Below are 22047 nucleotides of genomic sequence, written 5' to 3' on the forward strand. Positions count from 1 at the left end.
TTTACTGCTCCAAAGGTGATGTAAATAGTAAATTAAAAATATTTTTTGATCTATTTTTATCGGCATTAAATACTTCTATTCCACTTAAATATATTTTGAATAAAAAGAAAAGTGTATGCTGTAAATGGTACCATGTGGGCCTTATTGAACTAAAACAAGAGTTGGATAGGCTGTATTTTTTAATGACTAGCTGTTCCACTGGCTGCGAGACTATAAGGGGAAAGTACAACCAGATGAAAAAAATGTTTAAGTATGAAATAAGAAAAGCTAAATTTAATTATAATAGTAGTTTTATTGATAACTCTAAAAATAAGACAAAAGCTGCATGGAATGTAGTGAATCAAACGCTTAATGTAAATAGAAAGCCTGTACTAAAACCAAATGGGTTAACTTCTGTAAATTTTAATGAGTTTTTTATCGAATCTGTTGATAATACTAGTAATAATATCCCACCTAGCAATAGTGATTATCATCTGTATTTGAGAGCTGTTAGTTCAAATCAAAACAATGTTTTTAGTTTCTCTTTGGAGGAATTCACTGTGGAAAGTGTGTACACAGCGATTTGCAGCCTAAGCAACAGTTCATGTCTTGATATATACGGAATAAATGCTCCTATTCTTAATGTATTAGTGAAGTCTTAGCTTATTTGTTTAATGAGTCTATAAGTCAGGATGTTTTTGCTGATATTTTAAAACAAAACAAGGTTATTCCTATTCATAAAAAAGGTGCCAAAGATGAACCAAAAAATTACAGGCCTATCTCTATTGTGCCAGCAATGTCTAAAATACTGGAATCCTTAGTGCATACTCAACTTGTAAAATATGTAGAAAGAAACTGTTATCTGTTAAACAGTTTGGCTTCAGAGCGAAACGTAGTACCATTGATGCAGTTCAAACATTAATAAATGATTGTCTAAATGGAGTTGAAAATAAAGACTGCTCAATCTTTAGATCATTTGACATGTCTAAAGCTTTTTATACTGTTGTACATAGCATTTTAGTTGATAAGTTAGTTTTTTATGGTTTTACTGATGTTACTGTGAAGTTTTTTAGATCCTACTTAACAAATAGATATCAATCAGTGTTTCTAAATGGTTCATTTTCTCCGTCTTTAATGACAATTGAACAATTGTATTTTGTGAAATATTTTTCATTGACTTAAGTATATTTTAACCTCTGACAAGCAATTGTTAACAAACTTCTTGTTATTCTGTACTTTTTGGAAAACAGTATTGACGCCTTTGTATTTCTCTACGATATAACAAATAAAGAGATTGATTGATTGATTGATTGATTAATGGCGTACCACAGGGCTCAATTCTGGGTCTGACACTGTTTATTTTGTACATAAATGACCTGCCTTTTAATTTAAGTTCTGTTGGTGCTAGTAGTTACCTGTTTGCTGATGATTTGGGTGTGTATGTTTAAAAAAAAGAGCCTTGAAGTCATGAGATCAGTCTTAAGCCAGCAAACCAGAGTAATAAATGATTGGTGTGCTGCTAACAAGCTTTGTATTAACATGGAGAAAGTTGTTGACTTACCTGTTAGTTTAAGTCACTTTGATGTTACCAGTAGTTTAACATTTCTTGGAATTAATATTCAATCTAATTTAAAATGGGAAAATCACATAAACATCTTATCTACTCGTGTTAGCAAGGGTATATTTGTACTTAGGATACTGAAAGATAGTGTAGGCACGGATACCTCATTATGTGTTTATTATGCATACATTCACAGCCTATTGTCCTATGGCACTTCCCTATGGGGCAATTATAATGGAGCTCAGAGACTTTTTGTGTTGTAAAAAAGGTCCATGAGATTAATGTGTGGGGTATCAGCTAGAACACATTGTAAACCTCTCTTCATAAAAATCAAGAATTCTTTCCCTGCCATCTATTTATGTATTGTCTGTTTTAATGTATATAAGAAACAATTTGTCTACTCTTGAGGATTACACCTCAGTACATGAACACAACACAAGATACAGGCAACATTTGGTGACAAAGAGGTGTTGTTATAATCTCACTCAAAATAGTTTTGTCTACCAAGGGATTAAAATGTACAATAGTTTACTACAACATCTTAAGGTGCTGCCTATAAATAAATTTAATAATTGTATTAAGCTTATCTTATTGGATGAATTTCTGTACAGTGTTCATGAGTATTATGACATAAACTTTCTTAATAATTGATTGTTATTAATTGTTGTAACTTATTAATTTATTGTTGTTGTTGCTGACACTTGTCCTGCATTCTGTAATGTGTAATGACAAATAAAGGAATCTGAATCTGAATCTGTGATGACTGATGGTGATTTGCCACTGTCGTTGTCAGGTGATTGTTTTCCACAGATGTGTTTCCCACACTTGCAGGTTGACAGTCACCAACATCCAGTGCTTTACAAATCCTCTCCGCCAGCCACCATTTGTCATTCGGTTTGAAATACATTCCATGAGCAGTTTTCAAATGTCGTTCTGCACTACTCGATTCCACAAAGGTCACGTTTGAGTAGTCCCTACTCATGATTTTTAGAGCAGTATTTGTTTTTCTTATCTCAACTTTAATACATGACATTCTACTAAATCATACCTGTTTGGGATGTCTACTAGTACTACTCTTTTGTCCCTAACTTGCTTTAATACCTGAAAGAGCCTTGTTTGTCTCATTCTTTGACACGTAATTTATGCTACAAATAATGATCAGAACATCAGAACAGATTTTGTGTTAGTTCTTCTTTAACATTTTTATCATTTAATACACGATCAGTTCTGCCACCTACATTCACAAAACCAATGGGTGTAAATTTCTTAAGAGTTTTTGTTTGAGTTCCTCAATTTCTACCTTGGATATCAGGCCAAGTCTCTACCGTGGCTATCTGCGCATATTAACATTTTGTTTTCCTATTGCTCTTCATTTTGGCATTCTTTGCTTTTTGTCTTCCTCTTTGTTGTCAACCAGTATTAAGAATAGATAAGGATTGTTACAAACAAAATTGTTCTGTATTTTATATTAAGGTGTTGATATACAAGGTGTTGATATATGGGTAGCCAGTTGTTTAGATTTTTAAGAACTACAGATGAATATAGCTTTTCTTGGGTTGTTTATAATGTTGAAAGCTTAGCTCTTGATATGTTGCTATTGATTGGTGTGGAGAAAAAAGGTAAGCTAATCTGGTGGTGGTGGGATCTCTTATGTGAGACAGTTATAAAAGATGAGTCAGTTTCCCTATTACTGCTTTTGTATTTCTCAAGTTCTTCTCTACACTTAACGATTTCTTCTTTTTTTATTAGTACTACTGTTTCTAGGTTTATTTTTTGACTCTGTAAATTTTCACGAGTTTCAGATAGATCTTTATCTAATGTACTCAAGATACAGTTGACATTTTCAAGTTGTTCCCTTAAAATCTCTTGATTAGTTGTCAATAACAGATTTATCATCATTGTAATCTAAGTAATTTATTGCGCTACACATGTCCTTTTCATCAATTTTTTTTATACATGTATTGTAAGACCACTGTGCGTGTGATTTGTCAAGTTTATTAAATTCTTTAGCAGTGAGGGTTGTACATTGAAGATGGAACCAAAACAAACAAGTTTTACACTGCACTGCTTTAAAATTACCAGTAGTTTTTTTTAACATTTCCCACAAGGGTATTTGCTTTTCACCACATTAAGAAAGGATAAGAAAGATACTTAAAATATTATTCAGATAATAAAAACAGTTCACTTTTTAACATATAAATATTTAGTAAAAATCCTTATTTATAATTCCCAATTAAAATTTATTTGTAGCATCCTAATAACATAAGAAGAAAAATAAAATAAAGTTTGTATGCAGCAAAAATAGTTAGTCAATGTCAGGATTTCAACCACTGATCCTTGACTTATGAGAAAAGTGACCAAACAACTGTTAGTATGTATTCATCACATATGTATTCATAAGGTGCATGAATCTATGTCCCTCTCTACTATGTAGCAATAGATAATGTGAACAATAAACATATTTACATTAGACCACTTGTTACCTTATATGCTTCATTAGTTTCATACAAAATTTCATATATGTAGCTAAGTTCATTTTTAAAATATCCACAGGATATACACGGCACATACATACATAGGCACATATACAGGAGAAAACTTTGTATGAAACTGAAATACAGGATAGATATCCTCGACGGAGATCCTGTATATAGGATGTGCGAGCGGCACGAGGAGATGGCTGAGCATATAGTTTATGACTGTGTTGAGCTGGTAGATGAGAGATCACAGGTCTTTGGAACACTGGTCAAAGAACAGGTGATATCTCACAGAGAGCTCATCGGTAAGTTATAGAACTTTGTTAAGCTTTATGAATGGGTTGGAACATACTGAACCAACCCAATACATAACAACCCAACCCATACTGAACATTTTATCCAATGGGGCACAAAAAACTCTTGTACTTGGCTGACATGTTTAAGTTTTAGGACTAAGAATGAATGAAGGATGAAAGTGATTTTCGTGTAAATTACATAACATTCTGGGAAACACCAACTTCAGATGTAAGTTGTCGACTGCTTATTTCAGGATTTTTATGAAATATATTTATAACTGGCTCATTCAAGCCTACATCTTGAAGAGCAGTACCTACCTTGTTTGATTATACAGGGTTAATAAAAAGTCTGGAGACCCCCGACTAATATTGTAACGGCTCACACGAGAAAAACTAAACTCGCCACACATTTATGTTATATTATGAGGTACATTTTGGGCATAATTACTGCTTCATTCAAGTGACCTGTCATTTTCAAGCCCCTGATAAAAGAAAACAAACAACGCAAACTAGAGGTCTCTATCTTAACCCAGTAAAAAATGACTGCCAATTGAAAATTGTATAAGCCAGAATAAACTACTTACAACATAGGAATAACTAACTTTTGGGGCAGCTAAAAACTGTCACTTTTAAGCACCACTCAGTTGTTCTCTCATTTGTTAGGTATTCATAAAAGGTACAAACTAGGAAAAGTGGAGAATTCTAATGAAACCCGTATTTTTTATTGTTCCCTATAAAGGAAAAGAAGAGATATTTAATAAGAATTTTCTAACATCGTTATGTATTTTTTAAGCAGATACTCTGTCATTACTTACCAGCTTAACGTTTCACAAGAAGTGTTCAAATTGCTTCCCCTCAGCAGCTTGACAATGCGCTAGTGTGGTGTAAACATGTGATACAACTCGCTGCAATGTTTGTTGAGGAATCCCATGTATTTCCTGTACAACTCGATTTCTCAGATCATCAATATCTCGTGGCTTTGTTTTGTAAACTCTGTCTTTGACATAACCTCACATGAAGTAGTCGAGTGGTGACAGGTCTGGTGATCTGGCGGGCCACTCAATAAAAACTTCTACCTGTCCATCGATTTGGGAAAACATTATCCAAGTAGTGACGGACTTGCCGGCTATAATGTGGAGGTGCTCCGTCTTGTTGGAACCAAACTTGTTCAAAATCATCTCTGGATGCCTGGATTGCTGAAATTATTTGTTGTTGGAGCATACCTAAGTACACATCACCAGTAAGGTTCCCTTCAATGAAGAATGGTCCAATAATTTGTCCTCTCATCATACCTACCCAAATGTTAATTTTTTCGGGATGTTGAGTGTAATGTTCTTGCACCCAGTAAGGATTAACATCACTCCAGAGACGAGAATTGTGTCTATTTACTTCCCCGTTTAGCATGAAGGTTGCTTCGTCACTGAATACAATATTATTTAAGTTTAATGTCTGGTTATCTATTTTGCTCATCACAATATTGTACCCTTTGATCGAAGTCATCTTCGTTCAGCTCGTGTACATGCGGGTTTTCAACAACAGACATCAACACCTCCAGACAATGGTCTTCAGTTCTTGCTGATCTCTGTCTTCCAGACTTAGGCCGATTCTTCACTGAGCCTGTTTCTTCAAAACGTTTGTTTTTTCAACAGCAGATTTTGATATAGGGTTTCTATCAGGAAATGTTTCATTAAATAAATGTCTCACTTGTTCATATGATCGAATTCTATCACCATATCCACGCATCATTAACAAAGTAATACGTTCCTGTTCGCTTAGCTCCATGATAAAATTAAGGAATAATGTGACTCAAGTCAGTACGGCAAGACACTGATGGTATTGAAAACATGAAACAATGATAAGACTAGTGTAAACAACAGATAATTCGGGACAAAGTTCATAACTAGTGGAATGTAGTCCTCCTGCAGTTAGGAATTCCCAATATTTCTTTAAACTTTTGTTATTTGCTAGGTTTGATATTTAAACCCATACTTCGTTTTGAGATTGTTTTACCTTTTAATACCTAACAAATGAGAGATCAACTGAGTTATGCTTAAAAGTGACAGTTTTTAGCTGCCCCAAAAGTTAGTTATTCCTATGTTGTACGTAGTTTATTCTGGCTTATACAATTTTCAATTGGCAGTCATTTTTTACTGGGTTAAGATAGAGACCTCTAGTTTGCGTTGTTTGTTTTCTTTTATCAGGGGCTTGAAAATGACAGGTCACTTGAATGAAGTAGTAATTATGCCCAAAAAGTACCTCATAATATAACATAAATGTGTGGCGAGTTTAGTTTTTTCTCGTGTGAGCCGTTACAATATTAGTCGGGGGTCTCCAGTCTTTTTATTAACCCTGTATATAAACACTTCCTCTCTTCAACAAATGCTGATGTAGCCTCGAACTGGTACCATAAATGGTATTCTCTTTGAGCAGCCAGTGTATTTCCATCTCAAAGTGCCAAACACAAAGTGCATCTCTGCAAACTTTTGAGTTGAGAATTCAATGACAGTTTCCACTATACTAACAATTGTTAATAGGAAATGGACTAAAACAGATAAGGCATACTGGAAGACAAAATAAAACATGAACAACATTATTTATACTCCTCTTTTGAATGTGTAGTTAAGACAGACTGGAATCTCAACTATCTGTTAAGATTAGATATGTATTTTAAACAACACCAAATTTCCCAGTGTGAGTAGGTCTTGTATGTTTATGGTATTTTATAACTAACTATGGAAAATAATTGACTTTTAAATATGGAGTTACAACATTTCTAGACAATACCTAAATGATTAATCTACATTTTGGCCACTTAAGCACACCTTGTTTTTCAGGATAGATTCTGTATAAACCATTAGAAGCTACGAGAGTAAAGGTAAAGTTGTATTACATCATTTTAAAGCTTAAAAAAAATTACAAAGATTTTTTCTGGTTTTGGCCTCTCTTCAGGATCCTACCATATGGAAGTCATGCACCTGTATATTATTTATTTTACAAAAAACTTGAAATTTTACTTTGCTATACATTTTTTGGTATTAAACTGATTTACAAACATTTGATTTTCCTCTATTCCTATGTAACATGTTGTGTAAGATGCAAAATTATTTTAAAAAAAAAGGAAAAATGTTAATAAATAATGGTGTAAACTATGTTAAAGTACAACAAAACTTGATTTTTATCATAATAAAAATACCTCATAATCAAAGATGATTGGGGTGAGGAAAATATAATTTTCATGTTTTTATCACTAATACTATTACAAATGTTTAAAATATATTTTCTTAAGCAGAATAAATGTTAAAAAAAATCTCTACTATGTTTACATTTGAAGTTTTCCATAATCAAACCCATTACCCTCTATTTCAGGAATACCCTGTAAATTATAACAGTTAAACTGATTTTATCATATATCTTATTTTGTGGGTTTGCTATTTATTTGGCGGTTCTAGCTCATTCGTTCTTCTATAAATAGTGAGCGGGTGGTCTATAAATTGTGTGTGTATGTGTGTGTGTGAAGATAAATCAAGTAATCTCTACATAATAAGATTGAAACAAAGATTATTCATAACTATATTTTATAACTCAACAAATTCTCATCAAACAAACAATCTTAACAATAGAACTTAGTCATAAATGTTTTCAGGTTTGGAAGATCACCTTTCATATAATTGAGCAAGCCAAAGGAAGAAGAGTTAACTGGACCACAAAATGTGGTTAAAAATAAACTACAGCAATCATCATCTGAAAAAAAAATTAAATTGTTTTAAACAATGTAATTGTTGCTTTTGGAATGAAATAAAGTACCTATTTAACTAGTGGATATGGAATGATTCACTTTATAATAACATGTTAAACACTGCAAAATAAAAGTGTACATATTACATGTAAGTAGATAATTGATACATATATTTCATTTGCTGTAATTGTCCAACCATAATTTTTGCACTTCACTAGTAAACAATTACCGATGCATTAGTACCAAATTAAAAATAAATTCAGAAAAAAAACCATGAATGTCGATATGTAAGATGCTCAATATATAAACACTTGCTATAAAAGTCACAAGAAAAAAAATCTAAATTGTTAACATGTTTATAATTAAAATACATCTAAAAACATAATACAATGACTGCCAAACCAGCCCTAACTGTTCTTCACACCAGAATACAAGTATGCTATTTAACTGGATAAGGTCATACCTTTGCAATAGAAAACATTTCGTGGAAGTTCTACAAATTAAAAACAATTACAACATTTCTTACCAATCCTCAATGGAAGAAGTAAAATATGGAGTACCTCAGCGATCTATCTTGAGTCCTGTATTGTTCATTTGCTACCTAAAAGATTCCCCTCAACTCAGTGAGGGTAGTAAATTATGTCTGAATGCTGTTGACACTAATTTGAAAATCACAGCCTCAACTATAAAAAAAATTAGAAACCAATGCAAATTCAGACATAAATTTATTAAATTAATTTTTTAATTCTAATAACCTAATTCTAAATTCAGACAAAACTAATTTAATTCATTTTCAAACTCGGGAAACTAAAAACAAATTTCACCATATAATCATAATTTATTATAAAATAATTGAAAATAAGAGTAGTATAACATTTTTGGGTTTAGATATAGACAAAACTCTTAATTTGAACAATCATGTAGAAAAATTACTTTCCAAAATTTCAACAGGTTAATATGCATTAATTAGACTGAGAAACCTGTGCGAAAAAGAAGCCTTAAAGGTTATTTACTTTTTGTACATTTACTCAATAATATCTTTTGGAATCTCACTTTATGGTGCTACTAATGTAAATAATCTAAATTCTATTCTAAAAATGCAGAAAAGGGCCATTAGAATACTATTTAATCTTCATAATAAAACATTCATTAACACGTTGAGTGCTGCATGCCAAATCGTAAAACAGTGGTACGGGCCTAAAATTTTTTTTACATAAAATTCTTATATTAACATACATGGACCTCAGAAATGTTGATAGAAGTCAGCTGAGAAGATTCTATGTTGCTGATAATGACGTCACATTCGGCGTCGGGTTAACCCGTCACCAGGCCCACAGATGAGACACACATAATTTTAATAGTTCTAAGTTAAACAAAATGAAGTACACAAATTTTCTTATTGAATTTAATTTCTTTAACACTTTTAAAAGTTTTTTTCAGGTTCTGGGAACAAAATTAGTCAATTACAAAAACGTCGGGTATACCCGTCATCAAGCCACTGAACTTAGTTTATAAGCCAAACACAAAAAATAAGACGAAGAACAAACATTTTTAAGTTAGCACTGTAGGATATTTATTGTTAATGTTTATTTACACCACACATGTGTTGTTTAGAGCTATTTACATCCCCACCTACCCCCATAAAAAGGTCAAAATTTTATTCTTTGTGGTACTTGTCAAAGCACCGCACTACACACAATGCTGGCTCTTCAGGACACTGCAAACAGAAATACATGCTTTCTTTTCTTTTCCCTTCTCTGCTGCACACTCTGCACCTTCTTCCTCTGGATTTTCCACCAGGAGTTTGAGAAATTTTCGAAATGACATATTCAGTCAGTCGCTGTCTTTTTGCTGGTACATTAGGTATGTCGTCTTTTGGTGGAAGAAGTTGCTCAATGATACTCAACCTAAAGTCGTATAAGGGAATTTTCACTTCAGGATTTGCAAAGCAATAAAGGCGATAGGTATTGGTGACAAACATCTGCAATACGTGGACAAAAACCTTTTTATACCAGCGCAGGGACTTAAGGAATGCTTTAAAGAAGAAAATATTATGATGGTTTATAGGATGTATCACACGGGTAATAAGATAAAAGTTGGTCATTGCGATCAACACCCTTCATTTTGGCATTGTAGTGTATTATCGGAATGGGTTTTTGTTTCATTTGTCCACTCCTGTTACTTGCCTCACCCATGTCGTTTTCAAACTCTGTTGATATATAATTGACAACTCTTTTATCTTTCCACTTGCCTACCATAACCCCCTCCGCATAACGTTCTGCTTTTTCTCCCTTCTTGAGTGTAATAGTTTTCAAGTCTGGTGGTGCTTTTTTTCTGTCTTTTCTGAGAGTTCCAGTGCAATAAGTATCTTTTTGCAGAAGTTCCCAAGCAAGTGTAGGACTGTTATAATAATTATGCATATATAATGAATGCCCCTTGTTCAATTTTCCAGTCATCAAATATTTTACTACTTTTGAGGTATGACCTTTCCCTGACAGGATTCCCTCACTCCCACTGTAAACTGTAAAATTAGTAACAAGGCCATCAGGTTCAGTCAAAGCATAAATTTTTATCCCATACTTATGCTTTTTGTTTTTTATGTACTGCCTGAAGCTAAGCCTGCCCCTCCACAATATCATTCCTTCATCTAGAGAGAGATCTTTGCCAGGAGAGTAAACCTGCGACATTTTATTATTAAATGAGTCAATAAGCAGGTTTACTTTAGACAGCTTGTCAGTGGTTTCCAGAGTATTATTATTGAAATGCAAACACCTCAAAATCAAAAGAAATCTGTCTCGACTCATTGAGTTCCTGAAGACCTTGAAATCAAAAAGATAATTAGTCTTCCAGTAATCTTTAATTCTGTTCAGTCTGACAGTACCCTTGTGCAACAATATTCCAATAAAAGTTTTAAATTCATTTACTGCCAGGTCTTTCCAATCATTTATGAGTGACTGAGGTTCCAAGTTGGGGCCAAAAAATAGTTCCCTGGCATAGAAGTTGGTAAATTGTACTATATTTTCAATTAGTATGATGTCAAACAAAACCCAAAGCCAATCAACTGGCCTATTTTGTGTTGGTTTTGGCCAAAGAAGTTTGTTTTCCCCTGTAAAAGGGATATTACGAAGACCAGATGTAGTAGTGTTGACCATGTTGGATCAAACGTACCTTCTTCACCTGAGTCGGTGTCGTATTCTACCGCGCTGTCTTCGCTGCTTGAAAGTTCATTTTCACTGTCTTCTGAATTGTTACCAGAAGTTTCCGCCATATTCATGAACAAAGAACTCAAAATAATAAACAAACTTATCACTAAACACAGCACAATACAATGTAAACATTAAAGTATAGGTAATACACCGATATCAGAATGGAAGCCTAGACTGGCGCACACAAAGAACAAAGGAGTAATATCTGAGGGCCTGACAGTGAAAACAACCTCCTCATTCAAGAGCCGAGCTCAGACTGAGCCAGTCAGTAACTGTGGAGGGGACAGGCGTCGGGTAAACCCGCCGCCAGGCTGCGGTGGTAGACATGCGTGACGGGTATACCCGACGCGCCGCACCGAATGTGTTAAGGAATGCTTTAAAGAAGAAAATATTATGATGGTTTATAGGATGTATATTTTTGAAACTATTTTGTTAATTAAAAGCAAACTTCATGAACTGGAATTGGTAGGAGATAATCACAACCATTACACAAGAAATCGTAATAATGTAGCAATAAACCCCCATAACTTACAATTTTTTAAAAAGAAACCAAAGTATATTTAATCAAAATTGTATAACAACCTTCCTATTGAAATTAAGTCAGAGGCTGCATTCAATAAATTTAAAATAAAATTAAACATTTTCAACAACAAGGCTATATATTCCTTTAATGAATTCCTGTGATGATTCAGGAGGTAGGGTACTCTATAACTAATAGTTTTGTGCCAAAAGCTGTTTATTTGTAACGGTTTTAATTTTAATTCTAACTGTTTTAATTGTAACCTTTTAACTGTAATAATTGTATTTTAAACTTTGTCTATTTCATGTCATATATCTCGTATTTTCTGTTTGTATTCTTGCTATTTTTTTATCTAGTAAGGACATGAATTAAAATCCTGACACTATTCTTGTATATATTCTAAATGAATAAGCTGTTGAATTTAATTGAATTTATAAACAATATAAATCACAATATCTGATTTATCACTAACAATATTTTTAATAAAGTTAAACAAACATTTATGACTTAACCCATGCTTACATTTAAGATAAATAACACTCTCCATAGGTCGTACCCCCAATGTAGACATGTAATGGTTATTGCATAAACAAGTAGTTAAAATAGTCATATAACACTGTGCTAAGTTTATAGATTTAATCTGTTATGGTTTACAATATTATGGTATTTTTAGACTATTTATGCCATACTGAAAATCATTTCATGTCTTATGATAAACACAGTAAATAAATATTTTCTACGATTGTACCTAAGCTAAGTACTACACTCACCTTCTTTGGGTAATTTCATAACACCAGCCTTATTCCTCTCCGACTGCTTTGTTTCTGGAGGCTTATCTTCTGTACAGAAATAAACATTTCAGACAACAAAATATATTTGAAGCAAAAGCTACAATTACTACTACAATAATTTCTTAGCATGATAACAAAAGTTAAGAGGAGACAACAGGAACTTCACTCAGTATCTCAGTACTTTTAACATGCATCTTACTTAGTGACTCATCTTCATTACTCATCTTAAATCCTTTCAAGAACTTCATAAAATTTCAAGCCAACCGACATAGCAACAAATAATTTTCAACAAATAAAAATATATTTCAGTGCAAAAATGTTTGGTAGATCCTCATTTCTTAGGATTCATTGAAAAATATCATAAAATATTCATTATACTTTTTAAATCAACACAAACTCAATTTGAATTCTTATAAATAAAGATACACACAATCAGAAACAATGTATTATATACATTTTTGTGATTCACTTTTTGTAAAATCAACAGGTTGGGAAATTTTCTTTTTTTTGACAGCTTTATCTTGATGTAGTCGATAAATGTGGTCTCCATTACGGATCTGGAATTTATGTCATCTAGGCTCACAGCTTGCCTATTTCCTTATTACTAGCAATAGAAAATAAATGGGATAAAGAATTATACTAGAAGAGGGAAGGAATAATAGGAGAGAGACTGTAGACACTATATGACCCAGCAGAGATGTCAAAACTCTATTATCTCACCTAAAAAAGATTCAAATACAAGTAGCTGCCTCAGAGAACCCTATTGATGATTGCATGAGCATAAAGAAAATATAAACTGACTAAGAACTATAAGCACAGTGAGAGATCAAATTCCACATTAAATGATCTTATAGACAAAAAGACAAAATAATTTGCATCAATATTACGTTTTGAGGCAGAGCCAGCTTCAATGATGATTATTTCAATATTTATCTATCTTTACAAAATGCAAATCACTCAGTACAGGAAAGTCACTCATCAGTTGGATGTCAAAGACACAGAACTCTGACAACTAATATCTAAATTACGGCATCCCTGTTCAGTGTCGAAAAACTGTTCATGAATTACAGTCCAACCTTTGTCACAATAAAATTAAATATCCCCACTCCTCTTCTTTGGTTCTGACAAACTCTCCCACACCAGGTAATGCCATTTTCTATAGGTAAACACCTGGAAAAATATACATAATTTTTTCCCATGATGGATGTAAAATATGGATCTATTCTGAGGCCACAAGGATCTAAGAAGAAGGCCAGACCACACTTCCGAGGTAACAGCAAATTTTATGGAACATGGTGTGATGATTAGCCACCAAATGGACCCAAATGTTCAAAATTATCTTTACAGATAGAATTTCCCTTTCTCTGTGCACACAAACACTTGTTTTGTAGCTCTGTTCATATCTTTACTATATAACTTGTTGACTTGTATATGCCCTCTTCCACCACCTTAATGTCTTTCCCATAGAATTATCTAGAGAATAACACACAACACAGTTTGAACAGTAGGAAATCCAGTCTCATCCTTCAAGCAACGATTATTTAAGAAATTACTACTTTATTGACTAATATAATCTGTATGCCTACCGTAGATAGCTTGAACTACCTATAGAAGACAGGATTCTTGTACATGGCTGACCACTGAGGTGTCATTCATTGGTGGAGATAATATCTGTACAGTGTCTAGATGATGACTGCATGCATTTTGTGGTCCTAAAGCCATATGACAATTTGGAAGAGGTATTTCTAGCTATTCACAAAACTTATGTTAACGCCTCAATTGACTACTTTATACCAAACCTACATCAGATATTCCTGATTGCATGACTAGAACAGCCAGAAAAAATGTATTTAAAAACAAGATACTGATTTAGAAACCAATCACCTTCATAAACGGCCATGCCTCTTCCTTTACCATCAAACATAACTCTGCTACAGTCCATACTTAGTTTAGACTTTGAGGCCATTAATCTCTTTATTTCACTTCATGTCTTTGATAATGAATACTTAGATTAATCTTTGTTGTGAAAATTCTCTTGGACAGTTTAAATATCCAAACTCTTCAAGAGCTACAGGGACATTCAAATGGGTTGAGTGAGTTAGGAGGAGAAGCAGTCAGCAAAGGGATCTGAAACCTCAATGATACCACTTCAAGATTATTACTCTCTTCATCCATAACAGACACAACGTATAAAAGAGAGCTTTAGGCTACCTGGTTCTGGCTACCTTCATGTCTCAGCATATGCTACTTCCTGTCATAGACTAAAACTACCTAGGTTCAACACAGATATCAGCTCCCACTTACTAGAAGGACAAGCATGCATTGGCAAGACTGAAGACCTGGAAAAGAAACTGTTCTGCGCTTAGCCTAACAAAAACTTTCAGAACTCTCAGTATAAACTTTGTAGACTTTGACTGCAAGTGCTCTAAATGATATTTCCTGAAATTTAAATATTCTGGCACCATTTGGTTTGCAACTAATAAAACTTTCTAGCTTTTCTTTCCATCACCTTACAGAAACAAAGAATTACTCACCATACAAGAATAAAGTGAGAGGGAGAATCTATTAAATAAATAAATTACAAAGAAACAATTTGCCTCGGGTGGAAAAATGTATATTTTACATCCTAAGAATTACACAAAACTTAAATTTAACAAATTTAGAATTTTAATTATTTAGAGAGGTGTGAAATTAGTTGGAATGTAAATCTGATTTTTTAATTAACTTTTTGTTTGTAATTCCAAAACCCCCGGACATACTGCTTTAAACAATGGCTAACAAATATCAAATAGCTTTATATTTGAGAGGGAGATGAATAATTTTTCAAACGCCTCATTACAATATAGAAGTAAATAAATTCACATTTACATTCTAAAAAATGTATACAGAGAATTTTCCTAAACTTGAATAACAAATAAAAATCTTGATTGCTTCCTTGTTCAGAGGGGAACAAAACTCAAACACACTGCTTTATATTTAAATTGTTTTTGTATTTGGTGTTTAACAAAAACCATGTTCATAACCAGTTTTGAATGATATGAATAATGAATTGTAGTTCTCACCATTTGTTGGTGGACAGTTCAATTGCAGTCCAGAGCTATATGATTGTGAGTTTTCCCGTTATTTCAATATATGAGATCTGTTAGAGAAGTATCAAACCTCCCTGCTGGTGGATTATTAATTCACTGATTGTCTCAGACAGTTGTGGAGATGGAGGGGAACCCTTCCAAGACTGCCACCAGGAATTAGCTGAGGCCCATCCAGTCAGTGGCCAATAGTACTCTGTTTCTTATGTTATTATGTGTGGTTGCACTGCATTTCACTTTGAATTAACATCTTGAGCAAAAAGTTAGCATAAGGTTTTGTCAGAAATTTGGTCATTCTGCTTCAGAGATACTGTAATTTCTATGATGCACAAAGCTTTTGGTGACGATTTTATGGGCGACACTAGATAAAAATGGTTTAAGTTGTTTAAAGTTGGCCATAGTTGAATAGACAATGATCCACAACCTGGTGAGCCTGTAGCATCTAGAAATTTTGCAAACAGTGAACATGATTACTAGTGAAATAATCAATAAAACCATTAAAATTGAGGAAAGATCTTGGCATCTCAAAATCTACAGTTGAAAAAAATGTTACATGAGATTTTAAAATTGACTGTGTTTCTAGATTTTTAACTGCTGCAAGCCTTGTCAGATCAAGGGTGAATCTTTATTCAAATGCAGTGATCTTGAAAAGCCTAAATCACTATGTTTTTTAAGTATCACTCATATACTCATAAACTTTGTATATCACAGAAATTATCTCTGAAGCAAAATGGCTAATTTTCTGTAAACTCAGGACTTCACTAATAAAGGAATGTGGTGAAAGCAGTGAATGTGTGTAATAACATACAAAACAGTGTTGAGGCTCAATTACTGAGCCAGGTGAAGCAACTGATTTCCCTTCCTTCCCGGAAGCGATCTGATCTGAGACTAATCAGTCACGTTATAACCAGCCAGCAAAGAGAGGTTCAAGACCTCATACAGGGTGGTGCAGAGGAAACGCATGTTTTTCGAACCGCTAGTACGCGGCGACGGGAGTGGGTATTGACCTTGAACGAATGTTGGCAGACGGCCCATACAATGCAGTTTCAGTCGCTATGGAGTATTGGAGCGTGCAACATCGTGTGTTCGTTGTCGAGCAGTTTTTTAGAAACAATGATTCTGTAGTCACAGTGCAACGTCTTTTACGTCAATATTTTAGAGTTGGACATCGAGGTGCAGTGCCTGATCGAAATACCGTACTCCGATGGGTTGCAGCGTTTAGAAGTACTGGTTCTGTGATGAAAAAGAAACCACCTGGTCTTCCCTGTTCAGTTCGTACTCCGGAAAATGTTGAACGAGTCAGAACGGCAGTTGTTACTAGTCCTAGACGATCGACTAGACGACATGCTGTAGCGCTGGGTATGTCACGTCGTTCGCTTCACCGTATCTTACATGATGACCTCAAGTTCCATCCGTACAAATTAATGATCGTCCAGCAGCTTAATGAAAGGGATTTTTTACAGGGCAGAGAGTTTTGTCGCATGGATGAAATGTTTACGGAAGATCCCGATGCTACAGTCTTCATGAGTGATGAAGCACATTTTCATCTTGACGGTTACGTCAATGTTCAAAACTGTCGGTATTGGGCATCGGAGAACCCACAAGAATTACACCAAAGACCTCTGCACAGTTTAAAGGTAACAGTGTGGTGCTGCATTTCAAAGTTGGGTATTGTTGGACCCTATTTTTTTGAAGAGGAAGGGATTGCAGTTACTGTGACATCAGCTCGCTACGTTGAAATGTTAAACAACTTCCTTCATCCAGAACTTGAAAGGCGTCAAGTGAACATGAGAGACATTTGGTTTCAGCAGGATGGTGCCACAGCTCACACGGCGAGAGCATCCATGGAAGTGGTTCGACAAATGTTCCCAGGACATGTGATTTCGAGATTTGGTGATGTTCACTGGCCCCCTCGCTCACACCCGACCTGTCGATATGTGACTTCTTTTTGTGGGGATATTTGAAATCAAAAGTGTACATGAACAAGCCTCGCACACTCAATGACCTTAAGAATTCCATTCGTCAGGAAATTGAAGCCGTGCCGAATGAAATGTTGGAGAAAGCCGTCCGTAATTTTCAGAAGAGGATCAATATTTGTATCCAGCAAGAAGGACGTCATCTCAAAGACATTATTTTCTGAACCTAAATATGGTATGTAATTTCAAAAACTGCATTAAAAAACCTATCATTTAATACTTGTTTTTATTATTTTCAACCCATTGTGTCCCAGTAATTCAATGTTGACAAACATGCGTTTCCTCTGCACCACCCTGTATTTTGAAATAGTAGGAAAATTCATAGCTGCAATACCTAAAACTGTTCTGTACATACTGGTTTCACAAAAATTACAGTAAAATTATAATTTGGGATTTTGCCCTTTTTGTTGAGAGAAAAATAGGGGGTACAAATGTTTAGCTTTACATTGAAGCTTAAAATAGAGGGAAATTTTGTATTTGACAACATAGTACAATGACAGACAGACCTTTGTTTATTTCTGGAGCCAAATTAGACATTAAGTAGTTAAGTTTTTAGAGAAGAAGAAGAGGTCTAAACCAATGGTTTATGTGAAAATACATATTATGACATATTTTAATGATTCCAAATGTACCACGTTCCATAAAAGTAGTGTTCCATTCATTAATAAACTTTAGGGCAAATTTAGACATAAACTATTTTGTCAAAATCCTATTTCAACTGTGAAGTAAATAGTGTAATAGCAAAATCAATAACCGAGAAAGTAGAAATACAAAAATTATAATATCAGGAGTAAAACTCCTTCGAGAATGAGTCCTCCTCAAAATCCAGCTTGTAATTTCTTCATAACAATAATAATTAGAACTGCAATAATAGTTTTAGACCACGTATCATAAGTAGGTCCTCATTATTGTTTTGTGACAGTAGTTGCAATGTTATCAATAAAGGAATTTTGCATTCCATAATATTGCAGCAGAATGTTATACAGAAAAAAAACTTGTAATAAACCAATTTGAGTATTTTAGTCCGAACAATCCAAGATTAATAATCCTTTTAAGACCAGAGAGGTTTTGTCTTGGGACAGCAGTTTGAACATCTGATATAAAAAACACAGGTTAAGTTTTAGCCGTTTTATTGCTTAACGTAATTGTAATTACTAGTACAACTGTAACTTTACATTAAAAAATTTTTAACTGCCCCCCAAAAAACCCATTTTGGTTCACTTTTGTTTCCTAGAGGGGTGTCCTGAGTTTCATCTTATCTATTTTTGTCCATTGAAGGTTCAGCAGGATCCATCCATGCTCTTAACTTAATTAATTTCAATGCGCTGCCATTTTGGACTGGGTTGAGATAGAAAACTCTAAATTCCACTGTTCTTCTTTTATCAAGACCTTTAAATGAGTTCACTTGATGGGCCCGTATATTTCAAATGTTTAGCCGCCCCCAAAATCCCATTTTGGGGAAATGGATAAAGCTGTAACAGTTACTACAAAGTTCACTTCTATTTCATAGAAAGGTGTCTCGAGTTCTCTCCCTCCATCTTTATCAATCAAAAACTAAAGAGAGTGTATCCATACTTTTAACTCACACTGTATATACTCCTATTTGGATGAAAAAGTAAAAGTAATAGTTCAATAATTGCAGATACCTGTCCTGTGTAAGAGTTTAAAAATATTGAGATTTGAAGTCCAGAAATACATGACGTATTTTTATTAATTTAGCTTTAAGGCCTATTCTTGATAAGATCATTAAGAAACTCCTCTTAAGAGCAAGCTGTACTAGCCCCATAGGAATAATGTTAAACGTCAAACACTTTTAAACATTATTTTTAGTCATAGAATTATAGGAGATGTCTCATAATAAAGATATGATTTATACTCATTCTAACACCGTACAGGTTTTAATATTTTTATTAGTTATTTAAAAAAATTATTTGTTTGTATTTCAATGTTTCAATATTAAAAAGTATACATTTTACAGGAAAAATAAAGTTAAGCACTAAGCACATTATCAAAATGAGACAACTTTCATAATTCTAAGACCAAAAATGAGGGCATAAAAGTATTTGAAGATTAACATTTTTCTTAAGGGCTTAAAAATCATAGTTTTCGACTACAACCAATTCCTAAAAAATTAAAAGTGATCAGAAATCCTTATGGGAACATAAGAGAAACAGTAGTAAAAAGTCGAAAAATGCAGGTATTTGAAGATAGCTAACGATAAGATTCCTTATTGCCAGGTCAAAGTCTGCTGTTAAGCCAAAGTCAATGTCATGATCAGACTCAGAAATTTTGATATTTTACTGATAGGTACTATCTCAAGGGACAGTTTTTTGTTCGACGCCATCAACCCATTCAACTATTACTTTTATATGCAATACAAAAACTAATAGGCTAAAAAACAACATAAAACAATCAAGTTTTGGAATTGACAAAAATTAAGAAATCTCAAAAGGAACGATTAGTTTAACTGTATAATACCTCCAGCAATAAGTCTGATTATCGTACAAGTAACACTTCCATTATGATATTTCACATAGACGGTATAAGAACATTAATTTCTTTATAATAATAGTTATTAGACCTATATTTGGTTTTCTTTGTTTCCAGCTTTCCTTTAGGCCATGAATTCTACATGACAAACACAAAACTTATGATAAACATTGTGGGTGACAAATTAATTGATTACAATTACCAAAGGAGAAGATGATGAGTGTCTATTACGACTGTGGCTACGAACATCAATTTTCCCCAGAGGTCTACCACGGCTGTGGTTTTAAGAGGGTTTAACAGAACATAATTTATATATGTGTAAGGTTTGTTATTGGCGATTTTAATTTAAAGAAGAGTAGGATTTCGGACATTTGCCGGTATCAATAATAATTCCTAACATGTGTCTTATCAAAAACAATTAAAATAAAGATGTAGAATTAACATTTTTACAACCTTCTAACCCTGCCCCCTTGTTTGTTTTCCCACGAAAACCTACTGTCTTAACCCTTTTACTGCCGGCCATTTTTTTATTGTACCAGTCAAAATTGCCAAGGAGGAAAATCGCTGTTGTGCATTCATTTACAAAAAATGCTGTATCTTTTTTTATTTTTCATTAGATTTGCATGAATTTTTATTTTATTTACTCGTATTTAAATGCTGTTTTTTAAATAATAAAAAGACATTTTAATTTGAAACAAACATATTATTTTATTTTAAAAATGATGTAAATAAAAAATAAATAAAAAAATAAAAATTGTGTTTGGCATCTGATAATTTATTTTTAAAATTATACTAAAATTATGAGCATGGTATCATTATAAACTAGAGCAATTGCTTAGAACATATACCAAATTTGAAGGTGCTACCTTGAAACATAGCTGCACTATAAGGATTTTCCCAAAACTGGTAGGCCTCCTCTAGGCCTACCAGTGGAAATTGAAGGTAAACTTATCTGTGCCACATCCCCCTCAATATCTAATAACTCCTCATTATCTGATGGTAAGATACAGTCAGGATCGTCATCAGTGTCATCCACATCACTTTGATTGTCATCAATAGCCCTAACACTAATATCAGATTCGTTCTCGGCATCTGAATCTGACAAATTCTGAAGGAAATCATCACTCAGTTCGTCTTGCACTTAATTATCGTTCCCTCACTCACAGGAGAGTTAGATGTAACTCGTTTACTCATTTTATCCTTGATCAACAAAAGTAACACTTCAAAAAACTTTCGATAACATTGTAAACAACAACAATGAACGAAGATTTCAGTAATATAACCCGATCAACTGGTTTTGACAGCTGTCTAGGTAGTTCGTCAATTCTAGTCAAAGACGACGAAAATAGAAATCCAAAGTTCTTCAAATGGCTTCTTTCATTATCCTTTGCTCCTAAACAACCAAAATACCGAATATTTAGGCATTTGAACATAACAGTAGCCAGTAACGATAAAAAAAACAGACGTCCGACATATCGGACGTCGGCAGTAAAAGGGTTAAAAGTGAACATAAAACAAATCTTAACTAAAGTGAATCCTATCAAAACCACAGGAAGAACATATTTAATTTCCATTGTAGCAATAAAGAGCTAACTTCAAGACTTTGATTCACCTAATCATCAGTTGTTAAGAAATACATAGTCATCACTCTTGTATAGGTAGACCTACTTATTGTGCATATATAAACTTTACATTAATCTTAATATGAAAACTGTGTATGTACACTGTAAGCTTGTTATTGGTCATTATATTATTTACATTTTTTTACTAAATTAATTTATGCATTATAGCCTATGAGGTGTCCATTTCCATTACAAGCTTATGTATGATTTAATATGATCCCTTTGAGATCCCAAATTGAAATGTTGTAAACAACTTAGTAATAACATTAGGAATTCATGGTATTGTTTTGAAAATTTTTAAACATAT

The 22047-nt window shown here is 33.5% G+C and overlaps 1 protein-coding gene across 2 annotated transcripts in view; it reads right to left on the minus strand.

Moving 5' to 3' along the window:
• Positions 1-22047, minus strand: part of LOC124369238 (ataxin-7-like protein 1) — a 58547-nt gene that overhangs the window by 32486 nt on the left and 4014 nt on the right. Inside the window, exons 3-4 of one of the 2 annotated variants that reach the window (XM_046827124.1) lie at positions 12546-12614; positions 7971-8054 (exon numbers count right to left, since the gene is read on the minus strand). In XM_046827124.1, coding sequence (XP_046683080.1) covers positions 7971-8054; positions 12546-12614 — 153 coding nt within the window. The remainder of the gene's footprint in view (positions 1-7970; positions 8055-12545; positions 12615-22047) is intronic. The other variant, XM_046827125.1, reaches the window with a different exon arrangement.

The sequence above is a fragment of the Homalodisca vitripennis genome, chromosome X, assembly GCF_021130785.1.
Source record: "Homalodisca vitripennis isolate AUS2020 chromosome X, UT_GWSS_2.1, whole genome shotgun sequence".
Taxonomy (NCBI): Eukaryota; Metazoa; Arthropoda; class Insecta; order Hemiptera; family Cicadellidae; genus Homalodisca; species Homalodisca vitripennis.